Here is a 20,942-nt window from a genome sequence, read left to right on the forward strand (position 1 = left end):
AAAATTTAGAATTTTGTGAAATGTGAACTGAAAATTAAAATAAAAAATCCATTGATATTTCTAAAAAAAATTTATTTATTTATTTATTTATTTATTTTATCATTTATTTATTTTTAAATAACTTAGATTTTCATCATGCTAAATAGAATTCATAAACTGTGACCCTGATATGTTTAAAATAATAAATAACAATAACATAAGTCATTTTATATATATATATATATATTTTTTTTTTTTTTTTTTTTTTTTAATAGGTATCAATTTACATACGCAAAATAGAATGTGTAATATTTTTGTAAAATTGGAACTGGATATTTATTAAAAAACAATATGTAAAGCTTTTTTCATTTTCGTTTAAAAAATAGGATTCATTTTGAGTATGCAAATAGAATTTATAAAATATAATTTATGTGAACGATTAATGTTTAAAATTAAATAGCAATAAATAACGCTATTTTTATTTTTTTTAAATGCTAAATTTTTAGTAGACTATCATTTATAATATGAAATGTGAGCTGAACATGTTATGTAATTTTTTTTCTCAAATAGGCTTGATTTTCAAGCTTTGTGAATTGTGAACCTTGACATGTCTAAAATAAATAAAAAATAAAATCCAAATAAATATAAATATATATATATATATATATTATTATTATTTTTTTTATTTTTTTTTATTTTTTTTTTTTGCGAAATGTTTCCAAGTAAAATAATAATCATCATCATCATCATCATCGACCACTATGATACTGTATGTCCATTTTAAATGAATTTCGCAGCACTTGTAATGCATGAGTTTTCTCTTGACAGGCTCCAGTCCCAAGCTGTAGGTGAACCTGATGTCTGAATCTACACAGTCATAACCAAATCTCCCACCCTCCTGCCACAAAACAGCGGCACAAACCTTACGTTCTCCTTTTTTATTCTTTTTTCATTTTTCTTTACCAAAACCACTACTGCAGACTTACAGAACAGCCAACCAAAGCGCTGTTTACTTCACATTGTTTACAATACTATCAGCCGATGTCTCTCCAGCGCAGTTGTCTTCCCTCAGCCAGCTACTGACGGACGTCTGATAGTTCTCCCGCTCCTGATTACAGAATGACTAGAGTGGTGCTACATCATTGGACTTGGCTATCAGGTCACTCATCCACAATGGATAACTGCTGTGATTCCTTTTTTAAAAGAAATTGTCAACTTGCCGAACATGTGCATTAATTCAGGTACTGATGTAGTTTACGTTTTTTATGCAAATGGAAGACAATTTCACCAGTCCAGTTTGTCTCTGGTTTATCTGAGTAAGTGGTGCTTTGATACAATGTATATAACAGCAGGGGACTGATTTCTCTTGGAGCTGATGCCCATTGCGATGGCATTACGTTTTTTTCTGTTGTTACGTTCGTGTCATATTTACTACAAGTCTGACCTTTGTAAATTGGTATTTGCATATTTGACTGGGTGCTATTTTTTTTAAGTCAGGCTTTAAGGTTTTCGGAAAGAAAAAAAAAAAAAACTTTTTTAACAATCTAGACTAAGACCATTTGGGCCTTGTAGTATGCATTTAGACAAAAGATGATTTCCTGGTATTTGATGAAATAAATAATGACTTTTTTAGAGCATTAAACTATCACGTGAGGTACAGTATATGTAACAGTTATTCCAAAAAATACGGGTTTAATCGAAAACGTATTTGATTGCATTTGTCTGGAAAACCTTGTGTGTGTTACGTGAATCATTTTTTACAACTAAAAAAAAAAAACATTATAATAATAATTCCTGCAAACTTTCTCAGTCTGATCGACTCCTTTAATTAGATTTTCTTATTTTTGGAATCATAACTGAATTATTCTTTGTTGGCTTTGTTTTGTATTTATTTACTCATCTTTTCCTTTTGTATTTATTGATCGTTCGTGATGCTTCTCTTTTCTGAGACATGCGTATTTTGTAAATCTTTCTGTTGTGCTGATGTGGTGAGGCTTACGGGGGGACGTCTGATTCAAAATGGTGCTGATCCCCCTTCCTCCCGGCTCTTTCTCTGTCTGTATAAATGATCCGTAGCTTTGAAAACATGAATTTAATAATCTCACAAGTTGGTGCTTAGAACAGAGTCAGTACACTTTAATGAACTGAATGTCTTTGTACTGTATATTTAACACATTGTTTGCTTTACATGAGGTACAGGATATTGTGATTCCAGTCATCCTAGCTGTTCTGATTTATATCATATTTGATGAATTGCAGATTATTGAGAGTTTTCAGATTTGCGTTCCATCGATACCTCTCAGAGTTTGTTTTCAGGTTCATTGCCATTCTTGGTTTGTTTTACTGTATAAGAAAAAAGAAAAGATAAAATGAAAACGAAAAAAGCAAAGGAAAACATTAAGAACTGAGCCAGACTTGTCTAAAACATTTTGTGATTTTTGTGTGTTATACCTGATATAATTCTAACTATAAAAAATAAAACATTCTGATAAATTCCCATGTGTTTACCTAGAAGTTATTTCCGGATTGTGTGTGAAAGTGTATTGTAGACAGGTTACAGTTTTCTCCACAGTCTCCTGTCTGTCTGCGAGTGGAGCGGAGGCCTGCAGAGGTCATGACACCTCAGCGCTCCCTGCGGACTTTACTGAGGAAATCCTGGCTCCAAGGACAGGAAGACAGGTTTTCCTCTTTTAAGACTATATCAGGATATATCTTGTTTTTCACCATCCCTCCACACTTAACTTCTTGGTATATTTCACCAGCAGCCTTTTTATCTCCCTTTCCATATCGCCACTGCTGTGAATAAATAAATAAACAACTGTAAACTGTTTATTTGCTCACAGATAAAAGTCATCATCCTGTTTTCACCCCTTTTAACCCAATATCTTAATCAGTTCACTCTATCACAGTCATTCTCCACCACTGGGTCATGACCTGAAAATGTTTATCAGTTCTGATAACATCACAGACTGCTGTGAACCAAATTATGCTAAAAGCAAATAATTACATGCATGTACTGTAACATACAATGGTGCATAGTTCTGACAGCAAAATAAATAGGCTTCAAAAGGAAAGAGAAAATGCCGTACTATATTATATGTATTATATTATTCATGAAAATTACATTTATTCATAGATTAGTTTCAAAGGAATGTCCATATGGCAGATATAAGAAGCTCAACGACTTAACATCATGTGTTCAGTTTATATAATATAATAAACATAACATAATATAATGTAATATATAATTTGCTGATTTTTTTTAAAGATTTTGGTTTAATTTGTTTTATAAGGTCCGATTCTCGCTATAACAAACCATTAACTATGATTTTTTTGCCTCAATAAACTCCTAATTTGCTGCTTATTAATAGTTGTTAAGTTTAGGTATTGTGTAGGATTAGAGATGAATAGAATATGGTCATGCAGAACATTTGCTTTATAAGCACTAAACAGCCAGTTTGTTATTAATTGATATAAGCAACTAATTAAAAGTGAGAATTGTTCCCTAAAGTGCTACCAACATCTTTTTTGCCACAATTTCAGCATTTAATTTTGGATCCTGAAGCAAAAACCTCCAGTATCTCATTCAAAAACAGCCAATCTACATCACGTCTGCTGAAATCTGCTGACATCCCAACAGCCCCCTGTGCCCTGACAGATCTGACCTGTCCTGAGAGAGATTAAACAGGCATCAACTCCCCCGCTGTAGTTGCAGCCAAATATTTTAGTGATACAGACCTACATAGCCTTTAGTAACTCTTATAAAAAGTATTTCATATTTTTGTAAGTCAGGAGAGAAAGCCTTCCTGATCCCTTTCTGTGCCACAAAGTACACCTCAAAGTACACCTAATTTGTTAAAATCTATCAAACTATGTGCAAAACACTCTTTTGTGGAGTGTGTAGCTCCAAAGGGAGTCCAGGTCATCCATCTTATTGGGCAAAAAATCTCCTGGATAAGTCTACGCCCCCACTTCCCAACACCCCACAATCCTAAATGCCCCAGCCGGAGCAGCAGGAGGCCAGAAGGAGGAGTGGGAGCGTAGAGATATAACTGAGTTACCAAGGCAGGACATCTTCGTCAAAGGAAGGAAAGAGCGGAGCAGAAAAGGAGGAAGAGAAGGGGCTGAAATAGAGGAGTGAGCCTTCCACAGAGTTCAGTTTCACACAGAGCCAGTGGAGACTCTACAGGTGGACATGAAAACTAGATGAATAAATTATAGACTGGAATAATCATCTCAGCTAGTGTGAAGGATTCATTGGGGAAAGGAAATTATATAACAAGTAAAGGACATTTTTCTGCAGGAGGAAAGGTGGTGTTTAAGGGAACGGACAAGCAACTTCATTACTCTAATGTAAGTACAGAAGATTTTAGATTTTGGATTGGGAATGAGCTTATGTAAATAATTTTCATAAAGTTTCATGTAAATGACTTTTAGGGTTTTACTTAATATCACAATTTTTTTTTTTTTTGTGCAGATTTTTAAAATCGTATTAGAATATTTCTGAAGGATCATGTGTCACTGAAGACGGGAGAAATTATGCTGAAAATTCAGCTTTGCATCACAGAAATACATTACATTTAAAAAAAAATTATTAAAATTAAAAACATGTTTAAAATAGTAATAATATTTCACAATACTGTATTTGTGATCAAATAAATGCAGTTCTTTCAAAAAAGATTAAAACATTAATTTAATAAAAATCCATTATATAATAATAAAAGCAATAATAATATTAAATATGCACATATAAACTGTGGCCTTTAAATCATTAAGGCTTTGAATAAATAGATTGCAAAGGTCTTGTAGTATAAAGCATTAAGGTCTGGTATCTTGGACCAAGATTAAATACATTCTTATTTGAATTTTTTGAACTCTGTTTGAACTTATTTCATAGTTTAGTGCATTTTGGGCTCTGTTGTGCTATATATACTAACTTTTATTCCGTGAAGACACTCTATGTCCTGTCAAAACCCCCGTTTATTTATTTATATATTTTGTGGAATTTCCTGATATTCTGAACCTTAAAGCAGAATGTAAGATTAGTCACGGTGTTGATTTCATCTAGGCAAATGTATCTAAATATATCTAAACACCTAAACTGTTAATATTAATAATATGAAGTGTGTGTGTGTGTGTGTGTGTGTGTGTGTGTGTGTGTGTGTGTGTGTGTGTATATATATATATATATATATATATATATATATATATATGTATATATATATAATAAAAAGAAAATAATTTACCACTTATAATTTTATAAGTGTAAAAATATGAATGAGTCTTTTGATAATTATTGTCACTTTAATAAACACTTAAGTGATACAGGGCATTGAAAACTTCCTTAAGGTCACAGCAAATTGCTCCTTTAAGAGTTTAAAAGGTGAATTTGTGGGAAAGGTTCTTAAATCAAGGTCTTGATAGCATCAGAACTATTAATGGAAGCGTGAAATCATACTTGTATTCACCAAAAATTGGGCCCACTCCAAATAAACAAAGATAAGCAGAGGACTTGTTCCTAGAAAGAATAAGCAAGCATGTGACCTCCGAAAGTCACAATCTAAAACATGTAGATCTGTGCTCTAACATCTGTCCTTATACTACTCAATCTGATATTATTATTGATCAAAGGGACTAACCTGGATAAATCAGAATATATATATTATTTTATTTTTTATTTTTTATTTTTCCTGACATTCACTTGCTTGAAAGTTATTGTGGATCTGTAACAAGTTGTTAAAGGCTATTTATGACTGTTTGCTCTTTTAGGGTTCCGCTGTTTTATAGTATTTGTGATCTGATTAGCATTCAGAGTTTCCTGATGAGCCATTCCAAAGTTATTGTTTCATATTTTTGGGTCATCCTGGAGATCAGGGTGGGGTCAGCGGCTTCATTTCCTGATCTTCTGTGTGAGTTATCACCATCTGCTTTCTCTACATTTTCCCAGACCTTTTTAGAGAAATATAGTCCACACTTTTTGTCTTTTGTTTCTAGTATGGCCACAAGATGTGTTAACATAGTGTAAAAAAAGTAATAATAACTTTCAAGTAATAAAATGACTCTAAACGTAATTTAAACAGATTTACAGCTCAAATAATACACAAGTGTTATCACAGGAATTGATGTAGGATTTATGTTCATTACATTTTGGGGTATGTCTTTACTTACTATGTCCTTACTACATTTCTGGGTCTGGGAACATTTCAGTTGTTGTCTTTAAAGAGTCAGAGATCTCTCAGCTCCAAGATATCTTCATTTATGTTCTGAAGATGAACGAAGGTTTTAGGTTTGGAACGACATGAGGGAGAGTAATAATGACAGACTTTTCACTTTTGGGTGAACTAACCCTTTAACTTCTTTTGAACCTAGTCATTTTATTGCTGTTAACATGGCGACTATTCATCATTGTGTGTGTCCAATTTACAATTTATTTATTTATTTATTTGTATTTTTTTTTTTTTTTGTGCCAGCCAAAAACTATACTTTCATACTTGAAAGACTGATGAACGGCAAGATGAGTCTTCCCCGTAACGGTACCTTGGAGAAACCAGTGTCCCTGCAGACCGCCACGGACCGAGTGGAGCCTGATTCCCCTCACCCGCGCCTCCATCACACCGGCTCCGTCTCCTCCAGTACTCGAGCAAACGTGTCCAACTCAGGTGTGGTGGTTCCTCCTCCCTACTCGATAGCAGGCAGTGCGCTGAACGAGTCTCCTCTGGAGCTGAGGGGCTCTCTGGACTGTTGGGCCTGTTCTGTTCTCGTGACAGCACAGAATCTGATCATCCTCGCGCTCAATGTGTGTCTGGCTGCGCTTATCTTCGGCCTCATCCTCTTGCCTTCGCTCGTCATGGTCGCTTTTGGCTTCCTCTGCCATTCAACGGTAAGCTCGATCTCAGTTACGTACCAAATAAGTAACGTAGTCTTAAAGTTAATATCCAATCAAACTTTTTAATGTCGATTCCGATTATAATAGTAAATAAAAGAATACCTGAAAAACAGTAATAGGCTATTTATAATTTTTACTACCATTTAAAAGAACTGTTTTATATTTCTAATATATTTTAAAATTTAATTTATTCTTGTGATGAAATCCTGAATTTTCTGCATCAATACTCCAGTCTACAATGTCATGTAATCCTTCAGAAATCATTCTAATATGCTGATTTGGTGGTTAATATTTTTTTTGGAAACCGTGATACATTTTTTTTCAGGATTGTTTGATGAATAGAAAGCTCATATGAACAGCATTTGTTCTAATATAAATACTTTGTAACATTATGAAAGTCTTTATTGTCAATTTAACGAGTCCTTGAAGTGTCACTTTCTTAAAACAACTGACCTCAAACTTTTGAAAGTCAGTCTATATTTATATTACCTGCGTTATTTGAATCTTTTTTTTTCTGTACTTGTCCTCCACCCCAAATTTCATCTCTCTCCCTCCAAAAGAAATGAAAACACCTCAGTGTCATAGCACTGATAACTAAACAGAGTTCAGTTCAACTAACACAAATCACCTGAGTGAGAAGAGGAAATAAACTCTGTCACACGAGCCTCTCTTTATCATTTCCCTGCGTCAGTGATCAGTTAGCTGTCTCCATCTGAGCTGCCTCAGTCAACTCCCACTGCTTCACCATATGTGTGGATGTTTTTATGAATTTTCTTATCGCTGGTCAGTGTAATCCTGCTCTTATCTGAACTGACATTGAGAATATATACCAGACACAATTTTTACTAACTCCTTTTCTTGCACTACTCCCTGTCTGTTCCAAAGGTTCAGCGCCACGGTACTTCCGTCTACTGTTCAGATCTCTTGGATGATGGAGGCTGTGTGGCTTTACTGGTGGTGGGCTTCCTGCTGCTGGCTCCGCTCCTGGTTCTGGCTCTGGCTGCTTACTGCAGGATGGCCCGCCACCTCCAGCTGGGCCTGTGCTTCATCCCCTACAGCCGTGCTGTCTACAAGAACCTGCCTGCATCACATCATCGAGGCCTGGGGGGCTGCTGTGGCCAGCAGGGGGCAGGAGAGAGCGAGGGAAAGGGTAGCGTGTGGGTTTGAGCAGCCTAAAAAAAAAAAGAGCATGGTGAATTTAATGTGAATAGCCATTGCAAAATGTCAAAGAACCAAATTGTGCCTATTATGTCAATACAAGCAGTGCCATGTTCTCAGCAGTTTTGCAAATTGTGCATTTATTCAAAATCAGAATTTAATTTAATTTAATTTTTTATCCATGCTTTTGCAGTGATGTTTAGTCCCTCATTTTTAACTGGATCAGTCTATAGACCTTTGTCGGGGTAGCACCATATTTCATTTTTGAAAATTACATGAAATACACTCTAAAAAATAAAGGTTCTTTACTGGCATCAGTGGTTCCACAAAGAAACTTTACCATCTATGGAACCTTTTCATTCCACAAAAGGTTCTCCGCTGTGGAACAGGGTTCTTTAGATTATTAAAATGTTCTTCACATTAAGAAAAAATGGTTCTTTTCAGAACTGTTCACTTAAAGGTTCTTTGGGGAACCAAAACTGGGCATCACTGTGAAAACCCCCTTTTGGAACCTTTATTAGGATCTTTATACAGTGTGTCACGTGCCATTGTAAAGACATTAAGTCTATCCCTCACTGCCTGATTTTTATACATGATAAATTCAGTATGGTGTCTAACCTAAGGTCTGTAAGATGGAGAAAAAGGGTGGAACTATTTTTAAAAACGAAATACCTATTGTAATGTTGTTCCTTTGTAAAATGTGTTTTTAGTATTTTAGGGATTTTTGTACATTTATCAATAGAAACTATTTGTAAAAATGTTCTTATTACCGTACAAACACCACTTACTACTTATAAAATAAATCAAACATTCCCACCATAAATGTATGAAATTAAAAAAAAATGGTCAATGTATAACAAACTATTAAGTAATTTAAGTCATTCTCCCATGTATGTAGTGATATTCTCCCATTATTTCATTACACAACCATACACACTTTTCCCATGCACTGTTCTAAATTATTTCTGTGGATACAAACAAAATTTTTGCACACAAAATTAATCTCGGAACTTCATAAAATTAAGGTTGAACCACTGATGGATGAAGCTGCCTTTAAAGGAATAGTTCATCCCAAAATGAAAATTTTGTCATCATTTACTCACCCTCATGTTGTTCCAAACCTGTATGAGTTTCTCTCTTATGTTGAACATGAAAGAAGATATTTTGAAGAATGCTGGTAATCAAATAGTCTTTGGTCCCTTTTGTCTAACATACTGTAGTATGGGGAAAAATACTATGTAAGTCAATGAGAGCCATCAATGAGTTTCACGCACAGCAAAGATGTTAAGGATTTTACAAAAAAAAAAAAAAAGTCAAACATTTTAACAGAAATATATTACTATGAAATAGTAAAATGTACTTCTCAAAATAATATTATTACTCTTATCTTTAAGGAATATCACTCAACCCAAATATTTTTCATCCATGTTTTAATATCAAACCTAGGCTACAGTTTTGTTGTGCTGCATCATCAAATTATTGACAAAAACAAAAATGCTATGTTTTTGTTTTAAATTAATAGTTGTTGTATTACATTATATTATATTAAAATATTGATTCAATTGTTAAAGTTATTTACCAATTTCATTAGGAATTTTCATGATAAATTTGTATTAATTCATACAACACAAAATAAATCAAATGGAAAACACAGAATTTAAGGGAAAATAAAGTGAATTTCATGGGGCCCTAAATTAAAAGTTGGCTTGAAAGAATTTATGAAAAGAATTATGCAAACTATGTTTGCATGCATTCTCAAAGCATTTCCTTCCATAATAATGGTGAATGTATGAATATTTTGATGAAAATAAATATTTTGATATATATTGATATGATATGATATGATATGGGGGAAAACATAAATAACAGAAAAAAAAACAGAATCAAAAGCTTTATTTTAAAGGGAATTTATGGGATAAAGCAGCTGTCAGCCGTGATTGGACAGGGTAAAAATTGGGCTATAGTTTTCATTCCTTGTTGTGTGGGTTTTGAGTTATCTTTAGGCTGGACATTTTTCTGGGACCCCACAGCCCTGACTATTATAATTATATAACCTAGGCTACAGTTTGGTTTCTCATTCATCTATTTTAGTCAACACAACATACAAAAACTCCCTTACAGCACCTTTAATTGCCATTGGTTTATTTGTTTCTTGAGTAAAATTTATTAAGAAGGTTTGCTAAGACAAATGCTGAAAAAAAAGGGAAAATGTACTCAGCCTCTTCTGAGGTCAGGAGCTTTTGTTGTGGCTTGCAGGATTAGTTATTTAAAGCCTCAGCCGGTGGAAATTTCCCACGGCGTTCCGCGCACGCTCAATCAAAGCTTTAATACGCAACCGAGGTAACAGAACAGAAGGGCAGAGTCAGTCCAGCATCAGTATCCTCCGGGAATGCGAGCTGATCACTGGCATAACACGATCTCTATAGAGACCAGCACGAGCACAATCTCATGGAGACAGAGTCCCAGACGCAGCAGATCCAGCAGATCACTGAATAAGACACTCCGAGCCACTTCGTTCCTCTACAGGTACGTTTGTCAGAAGTTGGTGATTGAAGTGTGAAGTGTGACGTAGGCAAAGATTATGTTTACATCTTTTTAATATGTTTGCATCATGCATAAATGTTCAGTGTGCTTGACATAATAATAGCTATTACTCACTCTATTATGCCCAACTATATTATTGCAACGCCAACGTGCATATTTTTATTTATCCAGCAATAAGTTATTGCTAAAGTTATTATGCTATCCTGAAATATACTATATATATAACTGCATATCTACTCTGCATTTCAAGATTTTATTAATTGGAATAATATTTTACTTAAATATAGGCTATAAACAATAGGATTATGTCAGTATGTTGATGCTGGGCTCTTGGTTATCTGGCTTAGAACTCATCTGATCTGTGATGTGTTCGTGTGCAGCGCGCGCCAAGTCGCTCTGGTTTGATTTTCTTAAATGAAGGATTAACCTCCCCTCGGTTGAGTTTTATGTAAGATACTTTTCATAGAACTACAAATCTTTTTTCTTGCATAGGCTGTTGGTATGATGCTCAATTACAGGATCAGTGAGCACTAGAGAGAAGAGGGTCTTGGCTAGATGTTGATTTAAAAGAGCTCAAAATATTATCATCAGAAAAATCGAAAGTTTTATATTACAACTAAAGTTCCCAAATATTATTGCCAGTACTAAAGCACATACTTTGTAAATTCAAAATTATATATTACATTTAAATAAATTATATTCTAAATTTAATGGATACATTTATCAAATATTTATTTACATGAATTTATTCAAATGTTCCACAACCTGCATTTTGTACCTCCAATAATAATAATATTTTATTTATAATATTATTTTCATATTATTATTATTAATAATAATTAAAAAAAAATTATATTATTTATTCAATATTTTACCTCTGCAGTTAGCCAGATCAAACACTTTGATGTTGTCCAAACATTTAAAGAATATGCTATTTTAATATATTAAATATTTAAAAAATCTTATTTACATTTTTTCAATAGTATAAAGAACATTGATTTGTGTGTGTGTGTGTGTATATATATATATATATATATATATGTACATTTGTATTCCTTTTAATTTCGCCTACTTATTTTTGAAAAATTCTATCTCTGGATGCTAAATTTGGTAAAACTGGAAATACATTTGTAGCACATTTTATTTTACTAATGTCATTTCTTTGTAAATACAATACATTTGTCACGTCAGGGCATTTTAACGATTTATATATGTCAAAATAAATCATTGTTCCATTCTGCTAAATACACGGGTGGTGCTGCCCATTATTTACTTAACAAAAGTGTTCTGTTGCTATATAGCGGTTCCCTTCCTGAAGTTAAGATTTATATACACTGAGTCTGACTTTGTGACTGATTGTGGAGTCAGAGTTGGTTGTTCTCGGCCGGTTGTCCCAGCCCTACTAAGTGGGTCAGGGAACACAACTATGAGCCCCACTCAAGTGATATAGCACCGTTACAAGCCTCAGACACGACTGAGGATTAATCCTCTCAGGATGAATGAGCTCTTTGTTTCTTTGAGCCATTATTAGCAGTCTCCAGCTTTCACCTCTCAGCTAACGTCCCGGTCGGAGAAGTGAGATAAGCTTGAAGAAACAAACACAATGGCACTGAAAGTCCATGTTCATCAGTCAGTAGGCCTAGATCTTACACTTTATGTTCTCTCTCCAGACCTCTAGAGTGGGTAAACCATGGGGAAGAAAGTCTTGCAGTGTTTTCCTTGGTACAAACGCTGTAAAGACCAGGGTAAAAGCAGGATGTGCCCTCCTCCACCTGGTTAGTCACCTTGTTTACCAAATCTTGTCCTGATATGTTGCTAATGACGTTATAAATCAAACCCTCTTTCAATACTCAACACTGAACATTAATTTCCCCTCTCTCTTTGCGTTCACAGTGCCATCTGTTGAGGTGCAACCTGGCTTCTCTCCGACAGTCTCCTGGGGGTACGACGGAGAGGAAAACGCCGGACGTCCCGTCTATTTTTCCCATAAAGCGCGAATAGTTTATCGCCACCAGATGGATGGCAATATTATCGATGCCACCTGCTGACCTCTGGGCTTCTGTCCCAGAATCCCTTGCCTTGTACCCGTGGCTGTAGACGTTCAGTGTAGAGGAGCGTCATAGGATCCTACTAGACTGTTCTGTCCTGTGTAATTAAACTAAATCTTTTGTATTTAGTAAAGATGTCACAGTGTTTCTTCTGGTTCCCCCATCCCCTCGCCATACTTGGCATCTTTACTTACTGTGTTGAAATAAAATATAATGTTTCAAGGCAGACAGAGTGATGTAGGCCACAAGGAATGTAGAAACAGGAACTGAGCTGGATTTTATAAATACAAATGTAATGTGTTTTGTCATGCAAATATGATCCTGGATGTATGATTGCCCATTGCTTTTCAGAGGACAAACCATGACTGTTTTTTCAGAGGTTCATGAATGCATTTCAGGCAAAAGATACAATTTTGTACTAATCACTGGAATTATAACATAACATTTGTGTACATTTAGTAATAGTTTATTATTCTTTGGTTATGTCAAAGAAGTAGTTTAAGTATTGGGGAAAAAATTGTTTAAATATATAAACATATTTCTATTGTTAATCTTTGTCTCATTTAGCCTAAAATCTGAAATGTTCTTAATTGTTCCCTTATTGTACAAAAAGGCTTTATTTCTGTGTGCAAATTATAAATTCTTATTTTGTACTGGGGTAAAATATGATCTGGACATGTTATTGACTATTCAGTTTTCAGTTTGAGGGTGTTTTGCTACATAAATAGATATGTAAAGGGATAAACCAGCCATAAAACTCTAATACTAATTCATGCAAAATAAAAATGCCACTATTTTGATGTATAATTTCCCATCTATAATGTGTTAGGAAAAAAGAGCGTGTTTGATATTACAAGAAAATGTTACCTTCCTAAATAATTATTTTTTTATATTGTACTAATGCCCAAATAAATTATTAATTTAATGTTTACTTTGTATAACATTTCCTTTTCTAGCTACGATAAAAGCAATACTGCAATCTGTAATATTGCACCCTACTCGTCATGAAAATGCAATATGAATTTGACAACACGATTCACTGTTGGTCTCATCCTTTCTATGTAAATTGCAATGTAAGGACTCTAACAACGGGTGCTGTGGATGTTTTGCAACTTCACCACTCTGAAATATTCGATTTTTAATCTTGGAATGAATATTAAACTTGTCTGGCTGTGCAGAATTACTGTCATCCAACATAGTGCAATTTCATTTCACCATGTAAACACAGACCCATTACCCTGACTTCAGATCAGAGATGGCAGAGTGGCCCATTGTCGTCAGCGAGGACACAGAGAGGACAGACAGAATATAAATTCCCTGGTTACCAGACACAGGATGAGAATTAGCTTTACTGTGCCTTTGCAAGTCATTATCCTCTTTAAGTAGGCCTGAGTGACGTCGATGGATGTCTCTAAAGCGTCTAATGTTGTGATGATATAGGCCTATAAGAGCTTATGTTTCTTATGAGTGGATGTTTACAGGATGCATTTATGAAGCTGACGTTACAGAAGTATTTTTAATGGAGAGCTGCTGTAATGAATTGCTCCGTTTTGAGTCCTGAGTCTCTGTAAAAATGTCAGCCACTAGATGACACTATAGACCCACAAATTTAGTTTCAGAGAGAAACAGAAAGGCTATAAAATACTTAAAACTGATTTCCGCTCAGCACTATATAAGGCATAGGGTTTTTTTTTTTTTTTTTTTTTTTTTTTTTTTTTATAAAAAGCAAGTAATATGAATTTTAAATCCCAGAATGCTAAATTGTTGCCGCATGTTTAATATTTTTGAGGACACTGAAGTAGCTCAGAAATTAAAAAATATATATAATTTGCTTAATTTTTATACAAATAATAATCATACCTAATTATATTTCATTTGTAAACAGTATTCCTTACAGTAAGCACAAATGTTATTCTAATAGTATTTATTCATATTTTAAATTAGCTTTTATTTTTGCATTTTCAGTTTATTTTTGGCTTCATTATTTTTATTTAATTAAATTTTAATCCAGTTATTTCAATTAGTATTGTTTATTTGTTTTATTAATATTAACCTTAAATGTAGTATTTATAAAGTAATAATATTTATTATTAATGTAATATTTATTTATTCAGTTATTTATCTATACATTTAATAATTATTTAATATTATAAATATTTATAGTTTCATTTCATCATTATTTATATCATTCACTTCAATTCAGATTTATTTCAATTCCAGAAATGATTTTTAATAGTTTTAGTTAACAATCAATGAAGCAATGGTATTAAGCTATTCCGTACACAGAAAGAGAGAAGGGAGGAGGAAAAGAAATAAAGAAGTGTTGTTGTTATTATTATTATTACCACATAATCAGTTTAGTATGCACTCATGTTTTAAATTGGTGTCGATCGTGTATTCTGAACCAAAACCAGCCTTCAATGAATGGAAAAGGCCTATCCCAATAAAACAACACAGGCTTAAATTCAATGCAATAATGTATTATACAAATCCTGTATTAGAAGACATCATCATAAATTACAAATATATTTTGTGACATCTCTCTGTGTGTATATCTAGACTCATACCGTATGAAAAATATCTTAACTTTACATCTATATAATGCAGTTCTGAGTTGAGAAGTTTGAAAAGCACCATAGCTGATTGGAAACTGTGTGTTTAACTTCCTGAGCATTATATTGCAATGCCAAAAAAATACCTCTTAATATCCAGACTAGTTCTGGGCCATTGTCTAATCACTGTCCATTGCTTTCATCTAGTGTCTGTGCTCTGAAGGTTGATCGTGCTAACATGGATCTGAGTGATCAGATCAGCATGGCTGCTTGTTGATGTTGCTCAGTATCTTGTGGTGTGGGGTTTTGTACAGGGCAGTGAAACTACCAGGAGTGAGAACACCATGGCCTCCCTCATCCACATGACCCATCAGGATATAGTTTTGACCTAATGAAGAGACAATTAATCAATAATTGGCTGATATGTAAGAAATTAACGCTGAATGAAGTCCAAGGAATCGGACACAGGTGTGTATTTATGTGCACATATAGCCATATACCTCTGCGCAGCAATGGACATTTCTTGCAGGGCATCACAAGTTTGACAGACATGGTTTCTCCAGCTTGGGTGATTGTAAGACTACCAGTCTTGTAGGTCTTAATTAAGGACACTGTGGCCTGCATACTTTCACTTGGTCCAGAAGTAAGTGCTGTCAGCTTACCGGTGATAACTGAAATTGAGCAAAGATGCATTAGGTTGATCAAATGATGCAGTAAAGACAAATTTGTGTTTCAAATAAATTCTGTTCTAAACTTTCTATCCATCAAAGAATCCTGATAAAATGAATCAAGGTTTCTGCAACAAAAAAAAACGTTTTAGCATTATTAATAGAAGTACATTTTATGAGCAGCAGAAACGTTTTTCAGAGTAGTTAATTGTTGTTACCAAAACAACAAAATACCATTTCAGTCTTTCTAATCAGAAATGTATTCTGTGATTAAATGTGTTACTTGCTGTTTATTTGTAATTAACTATATAATTTACTTGCAATTTTTGAGTAAAAACCATTTCTACGCCAAATTTTCAGGGTAAGTAATGACTTACCAAATTCACTAGCACAGAAACTAGTCTTGATGGTTCCGTCTCTTTTACATGCCTTTGGGCACACTGGATTCGTGCCTGTGGCTGAAACATACATTTAACAATGTTATAATAAGTTCTAATCAACCATAACCAGCATCATTTGTTACTCTTATCTCTTCCTCACTTGGTCTGGATTCATCTGGCTTTGGTTCAATGGGTGGTCTAACGGGTTTGGCTCGTGTCTTTGGCTGTTTAGTAGTGGTCGTAGTTGTTGCTTCTGTTGTAAAGACCACAGGATTCACCGGTTTGACTGGGGTGAGAAGGGGTTTTGTGGCTGTGGATGACACTCTTGGTCCTGACGCAACATCGCCACCTGCAGTCGGACTACGGAGGCCACGTGGGATGCTAGTGTATGACGCCATGAATCCGTCTGAGGTCACGCTGAGGTCGGATACAAACTGCACTAACAGCACATTGCCATTGGAAATAATGTTCCTGCAGATGGGACATAAAAAAAAACAGGGATGAATGCAACTGTAAAACATTCTGGTTTAGCTTCAAACATATGATATTCATAATAAAATGGCAGTCAAAGAGATGAATGTGATAACTGACTGAGGCGCAGTGTCACCGCAGTATTTTCCGATGCGCCTTGAATCATCTTTCTCTCCTCCGTTAAAGAACGCCACATAGTCGAAGCGGCAGTATGTGTCAGACTCCACATCAAACTTATCAAACTTCACCTCAATCACCTAAAAACACGAAACCCCAAAATCTCACATTTTAATTAATTCATTTTATTTATTATTTTCTTTTTTCAAAAAAAAAAGGGGGAGGGGGTGGGTGTTCAACCCAAAGTTTAACATCAAAAAATGTATATTTGTATTCTGGGAAAAAGTTCTTAAGTAAGATAAAATATATTGGAAAATGTCCCAGATTCAAGCTAAGAAAAGCCATGTTTCCTGACAGGCCTGTTTCTTATCATTTATTGAACAGGCTGCAAAAAGCATCTGGTGTGCTGCCACCTATTCAGCATTAAAATATTAAAGTAAAATGATCTGTACTGCAGGGGTTATGTTTTTTCCTGACCATGTCCGGCTCCACTGTTATAAGCCAAGAACAGCTGATGCCCGCTGGATAATTTTTCTCAGGCCAGTTGGGAGTTTTGATTGTGCCCTGAGACTTTGTGAGCTTCCCGCCACAAAACTGGTGCTCTGAAAAAAAGAAAAAAGGCCACTGAGGCTACAAATATTCACTCTGTAATATGCATGAGCTCTAGTCAAAAAAGGGAGTTTCCAGAACCAAGATTTTTCTGTCCACACAAAATGCTGACAGAGTCAATAACAACACGTTTAGTATTTGATATCTTTGATTTCACCATCCACATGTGGCTTTCCTCCACTGAAGTAGGCCAGGAACCCTCTTCCTCCCGTTCCTGAATCTGATACCATCTCTACCATCATGGTGTTGGATGTGGAAATGAGAGCTCCAGGCCGGAAAGTTCCACAGAATCGCCCGAGCTTCTGTACTATGTTAGAGTGTCCGTTATACACATCCACATAGTCGTAGCGGCAGAGAGGATCAGCCTCCAGGTCAAAAATCCTGAAGGACAGCATGACTACATTGCCCTCTGGAACCTAGTAGAAAGAGACAGAGCTCCTTAAAGGCTTTTACGATATTATTTTCCGAGTGTGGAGTGTGAACTCAAAGTGAACTCACTGTTATGTACCAGGTACATTTGCTGTTGGGTTTGTAGAATGATGGGAATCCGTCACTGCCCACAAAGCCTGAGTCTCCAACCAGATCACCGCCACAGTTAAACACAGGCCTGGATGAGCGAGGAAGAGTGAAAGAGAAGGATTTCTGGTGGCTATGAGGAAATGCTGAATGTGTTTTTATTGTATGATAAACACAGCTTTTGAGAGATGAGTCAAACTCTTGACCAACACACTGTTTGCAGGAGACATAACTTCACAAAGTGCAAAGAGATGCACACAGATGGATCCACAAAAATGAATTATGAGAATAGTTTTCCAACCAGAAAAAAAGTGACAGTGACATGACATTCAGCCAAGTATGATGACCCATACTCAGAATTCATGCTCTGCATCGCACGCACACGCACACACACACACACACACACCAGTGGGCAGCCATTTATGCTGCAGCACCCTGGGAGCAGTTGGGGTTCAGTGCCTTGCTCAAGGGCACATCAGTCGTGGTATTGCTGGCCCAAGATTCGAATCCACAACCCTAGGGTTAGGAGTCAAACTCTCAAACCACTAGGCCACGATTTCCCTAAAGAAGCTATTGAAGATACCTGTTTTACGATATTGCAATTATTCAGTACATAAATAAAATGTGTTTACAGCTTTCATTTTATGTGATGCATTTCAGACAGACAAAATACACTTAAACTAGATTAATGACAGAAACGTTTACTAAATCAATAAGAAAGTGCTTTCAAAATTCAATAAAGAACACATCTGACCCGTTTAAAAAATTGGAAGACTTTAAACATAATAATATAATTCACATTCAATTCCAGCTCAACACTGCATAATTAAACACTGGATTTTAGTGTATTACTGCATTTTGAATAGCCCAGTATTCATTAGTACACTTTATATACTCAGTTATATAAATTAGAATGTATGATCTTGTGTAAATGTAAAGTTTAATGTTGTCACCCATATTAAGATAAGTTAATTTATTCAGATACTTTTGTTTTTGCGGCAGAAAAAGTGCACAAGTAATATAAATTACATTATTGCACAGTTAGTGTTGCTACTTTTTTTTCTTCAGAAGAGCAGCTGGACTGTAGTTTGGTTGTACTTTATGAGTTTTGCAGGCCATACATTTTCAAAGCTGTTTCACAGAGGCAGACACTTTTATTCAGCATTTATAACATCACTGGCAGTATTTCGGAGATCACTGATGGCTCAGAATCCTTTTTGAATGTCCTGAAATGTTTTATTGTTTTGATAACATTCACTGAAGCCTAGAGCAACATATGTTTAAAGACTTAAACTCCATGACACTGTAAAATAAAACAGAGCTCTATTGTGATGTAATGGTGCAGGGGCAGAAAACTCCTGGCCTGGTCATTATGCAGTCACTCCCACAGACCCCGTCTGGGACAGATTCTCTGCACTCAGCAATGGGGGATGTTTACTGCAAGGTATAATTTCAGTGACCTTTTCAAATATTTACTGTGTTAATAAAAATGAGGCTAAATAAGTAAATAAGACTAATTTGCCATGCATATAAAATTAGAGCAACTTTCAAATGTCACAATCCATTGGAAATAAGTTATGCATAAATATATTTCAGTTTTATAAATAATTCAACACATTTAAAGGGACAGCACACCTTAAAGATTAAGTAAAAAAAAAAAAAATCAATTATGTTTTATGTCATGATTGTGAAGCGCCAGATTCTTTGTGGTATTTTTTTCCTTTTTCAGCCTTTTTGTTGAACAGGTTTTAAAAGAAGTGTGGTTAAAATGAATATAATCCACCATACTATAACTGGAATAGACACAGAAATTAAGCTCATCTTTGCATAATTAAGCACTAAATGCATCTCATCATCATTTTTTAAATAGCATATATTTATCAGTGTATTAAATTAAATTAAATTAAATTAAATTAAATTAAATTAAATTAAATTAAATTAAATTAAATTAAATTAAATTAAATTAAATTAAATTAAATTAAATTAAATTAAATGTATATTTTTTTTATTAAGTGTAGACTTTTCTGTTCAAGTATATTTTTTTAAGTTTCCATCCTAAAACAACAATTAAATAAATGTTGTTGATTTGACTCCTATTAGCAGGCACAGAAATTTCAGTCATGTTTCACATCATTATTGGGAAGCACTTTTAAAAAAAAATTACATTCTGGCTACTTTCTTTGTTGGAAGAGAGCAGCACAAACATTCGACAAAATTTCACCAAATAAGACAAAGTTATATGTACAGACATTTCATTTTCCTGCAACTGCAAAAGGCTCAATAGCACACGAAAAAATCCAGAATTTTTGTCCATAAGGATGTTGGCCAAATCGTTCAGTCTAGTCATTATTTAACAAACAATCCATCTGTTTTTTTTTTTTTTAAAGTAATGACACTCCCTGCAAAGGAAAACTGGACCTGATTCAAAATGACCTGATTCACCCTGAAAGCACACTAACTCAAAGTATTTCCATCTGCAACCCCTTATAAATCTATAATCATTATTCTTTAGAATACATAAACTGCACACTCCATGTGTTTAAAGACTCAAAAATAACACTTACTGTCCAGACATAAACACTTAAAAAGCTGTAAAAGTGCAAGCTAGCAAGTTCAATCAGCTGTTGCAGTAGAAACTCATGAGGGTTTGTAAAAAAAAAAAAAAAAGGTTATTTATCTCATACTCATCCACAGCCCTACCACACACCTGGTGTAGTTGGTGGTTTGACACAAGACCCCTCCAAAACTCAGAGACAGAAGAATCCCCCAACTCCACAAAGCAGTCAGACGCTCCATATTCCTCAGTACTGAGATCCACATGCAGACGCAGCCACGGGACACATGACACGGAGAGGAGGAGGTTTGGAGGGAGGGATGCTGAGGAAAGCGTAGAGGGAGTGGGAAAGTGACGCTATGGGGGGGACTAGCAGGAGAGGCTTTAATTAGAGCCAGATGTTCACCTTGGATTGAACAACAGCCTCATTGACTTTGGCCAAAGGGAGAAATGCTGCATC

General features: G+C 34.8%; 3 protein-coding genes and 1 long non-coding RNA gene across 10 annotated transcripts in view; 3 read left to right on the forward strand and 1 right to left on the reverse strand.

Annotated features, from left to right (window-relative positions):
* Positions 1–2,476, forward strand: part of kdm6bb (lysine (K)-specific demethylase 6B, b) — a 31,109-nt gene extending 28,633 nt beyond the window's left edge. For all 7 annotated transcript variants that reach the window (XM_059540025.1, XM_059540024.1, XM_059540029.1 and 4 more), the window contains one exon: positions 808–2,476. In XM_059540025.1, coding sequence (XP_059396008.1) covers positions 808–831 — 24 coding nt within the window. In that variant the 3' untranslated portion in view covers positions 832–2,476. The remainder of the gene's footprint in view (positions 1–807) is intronic.
* A 1,530-nt stretch (positions 2,477–4,006) lies between these two features.
* On the forward strand, positions 4,007–8,142 carry tmem88a (transmembrane protein 88 a). Its single transcript, XM_059539510.1, has 4 exons — positions 4,007–4,168; positions 4,283–4,332; positions 6,450–6,859; positions 7,751–8,142. Exons 3-4 carry the CDS (start codon positions 6,482–6,484, stop codon positions 8,030–8,032), a joined length of 660 nt encoding a protein of 219 aa, XP_059395493.1. The 5' UTR covers positions 4,007–4,168; positions 4,283–4,332; positions 6,450–6,481; the 3' UTR covers positions 8,033–8,142.
* Positions 8,143–10,359: 2,217 nt separating this feature from the next.
* Positions 10,360–13,546, forward strand: LOC132127669 (uncharacterized). The gene is made up of 3 exons (XR_009427574.1): positions 10,360–10,549; positions 12,238–12,342; positions 12,461–13,546. It is a non-coding gene; the product is annotated as an uncharacterized LOC132127669 (long non-coding RNA).
* Positions 13,547–15,079: 1,533 nt separating this feature from the next.
* pcolcea (procollagen C-endopeptidase enhancer a) lies at positions 15,080–20,793 on the reverse strand. The gene is made up of 9 exons (XM_059539289.1): positions 20,636–20,793; positions 17,911–18,019; positions 17,570–17,828; positions 17,281–17,405; positions 16,807–16,943; positions 16,376–16,686; positions 16,213–16,293; positions 15,668–15,838; positions 15,080–15,555 (listed from the first exon to the last, which is right to left on the reverse strand). The coding sequence occupies exons 1-9, from the start codon at positions 20,746–20,748 to the stop codon at positions 15,425–15,427; spliced, it is 1,437 nt and encodes a 478-aa protein (XP_059395272.1). The 5' UTR covers positions 20,749–20,793; the 3' UTR covers positions 15,080–15,424.
* Positions 20,794–20,942: the final 149 nt, after the last annotated feature.

The sequence above is a fragment of the Carassius carassius genome, chromosome 45 (assembly GCF_963082965.1).
Source record: "Carassius carassius chromosome 45, fCarCar2.1, whole genome shotgun sequence".
In the NCBI taxonomy this organism is placed as follows: Eukaryota; Metazoa; Chordata; class Actinopteri; order Cypriniformes; family Cyprinidae; genus Carassius; species Carassius carassius.

Excerpts from the sequence above, each read along its gene's own strand:
- tmem88a (XM_059539510.1), top strand. The coding sequence starts at position 6,482 with ATGAACGGCAAGATGAGTCTTCCCCGTAACGGTACCTTGGAGAAACCA. Across the intron at positions 6,860-7,750 it reads GCTTCCTCTGCCATTCAACG|GTTCAGCGCCACGGTACTTC; the intron begins GTAAGCTCGATC and ends TCTGTTCCAAAG.
- pcolcea (XM_059539289.1), bottom strand. The coding sequence starts at position 20,748 with ATGTGGATCTCAGTACTGAGGAATATGGAGCGTCTGACTGCTTTGTGG. Across the intron at positions 16,294-16,375 it reads GCCAGATGAATCCAGACCAA|CCACAGGCACGAATCCAGTG; the intron begins GTGAGGAAGAGA and ends TGTATGTTTCAG. Across the intron at positions 15,839-16,212 it reads TTTCTGTGCTAGTGAATTTG|TTATCACCGGTAAGCTGACA; the intron begins GTAAGTCATTAC and ends GCTCAATTTCAG.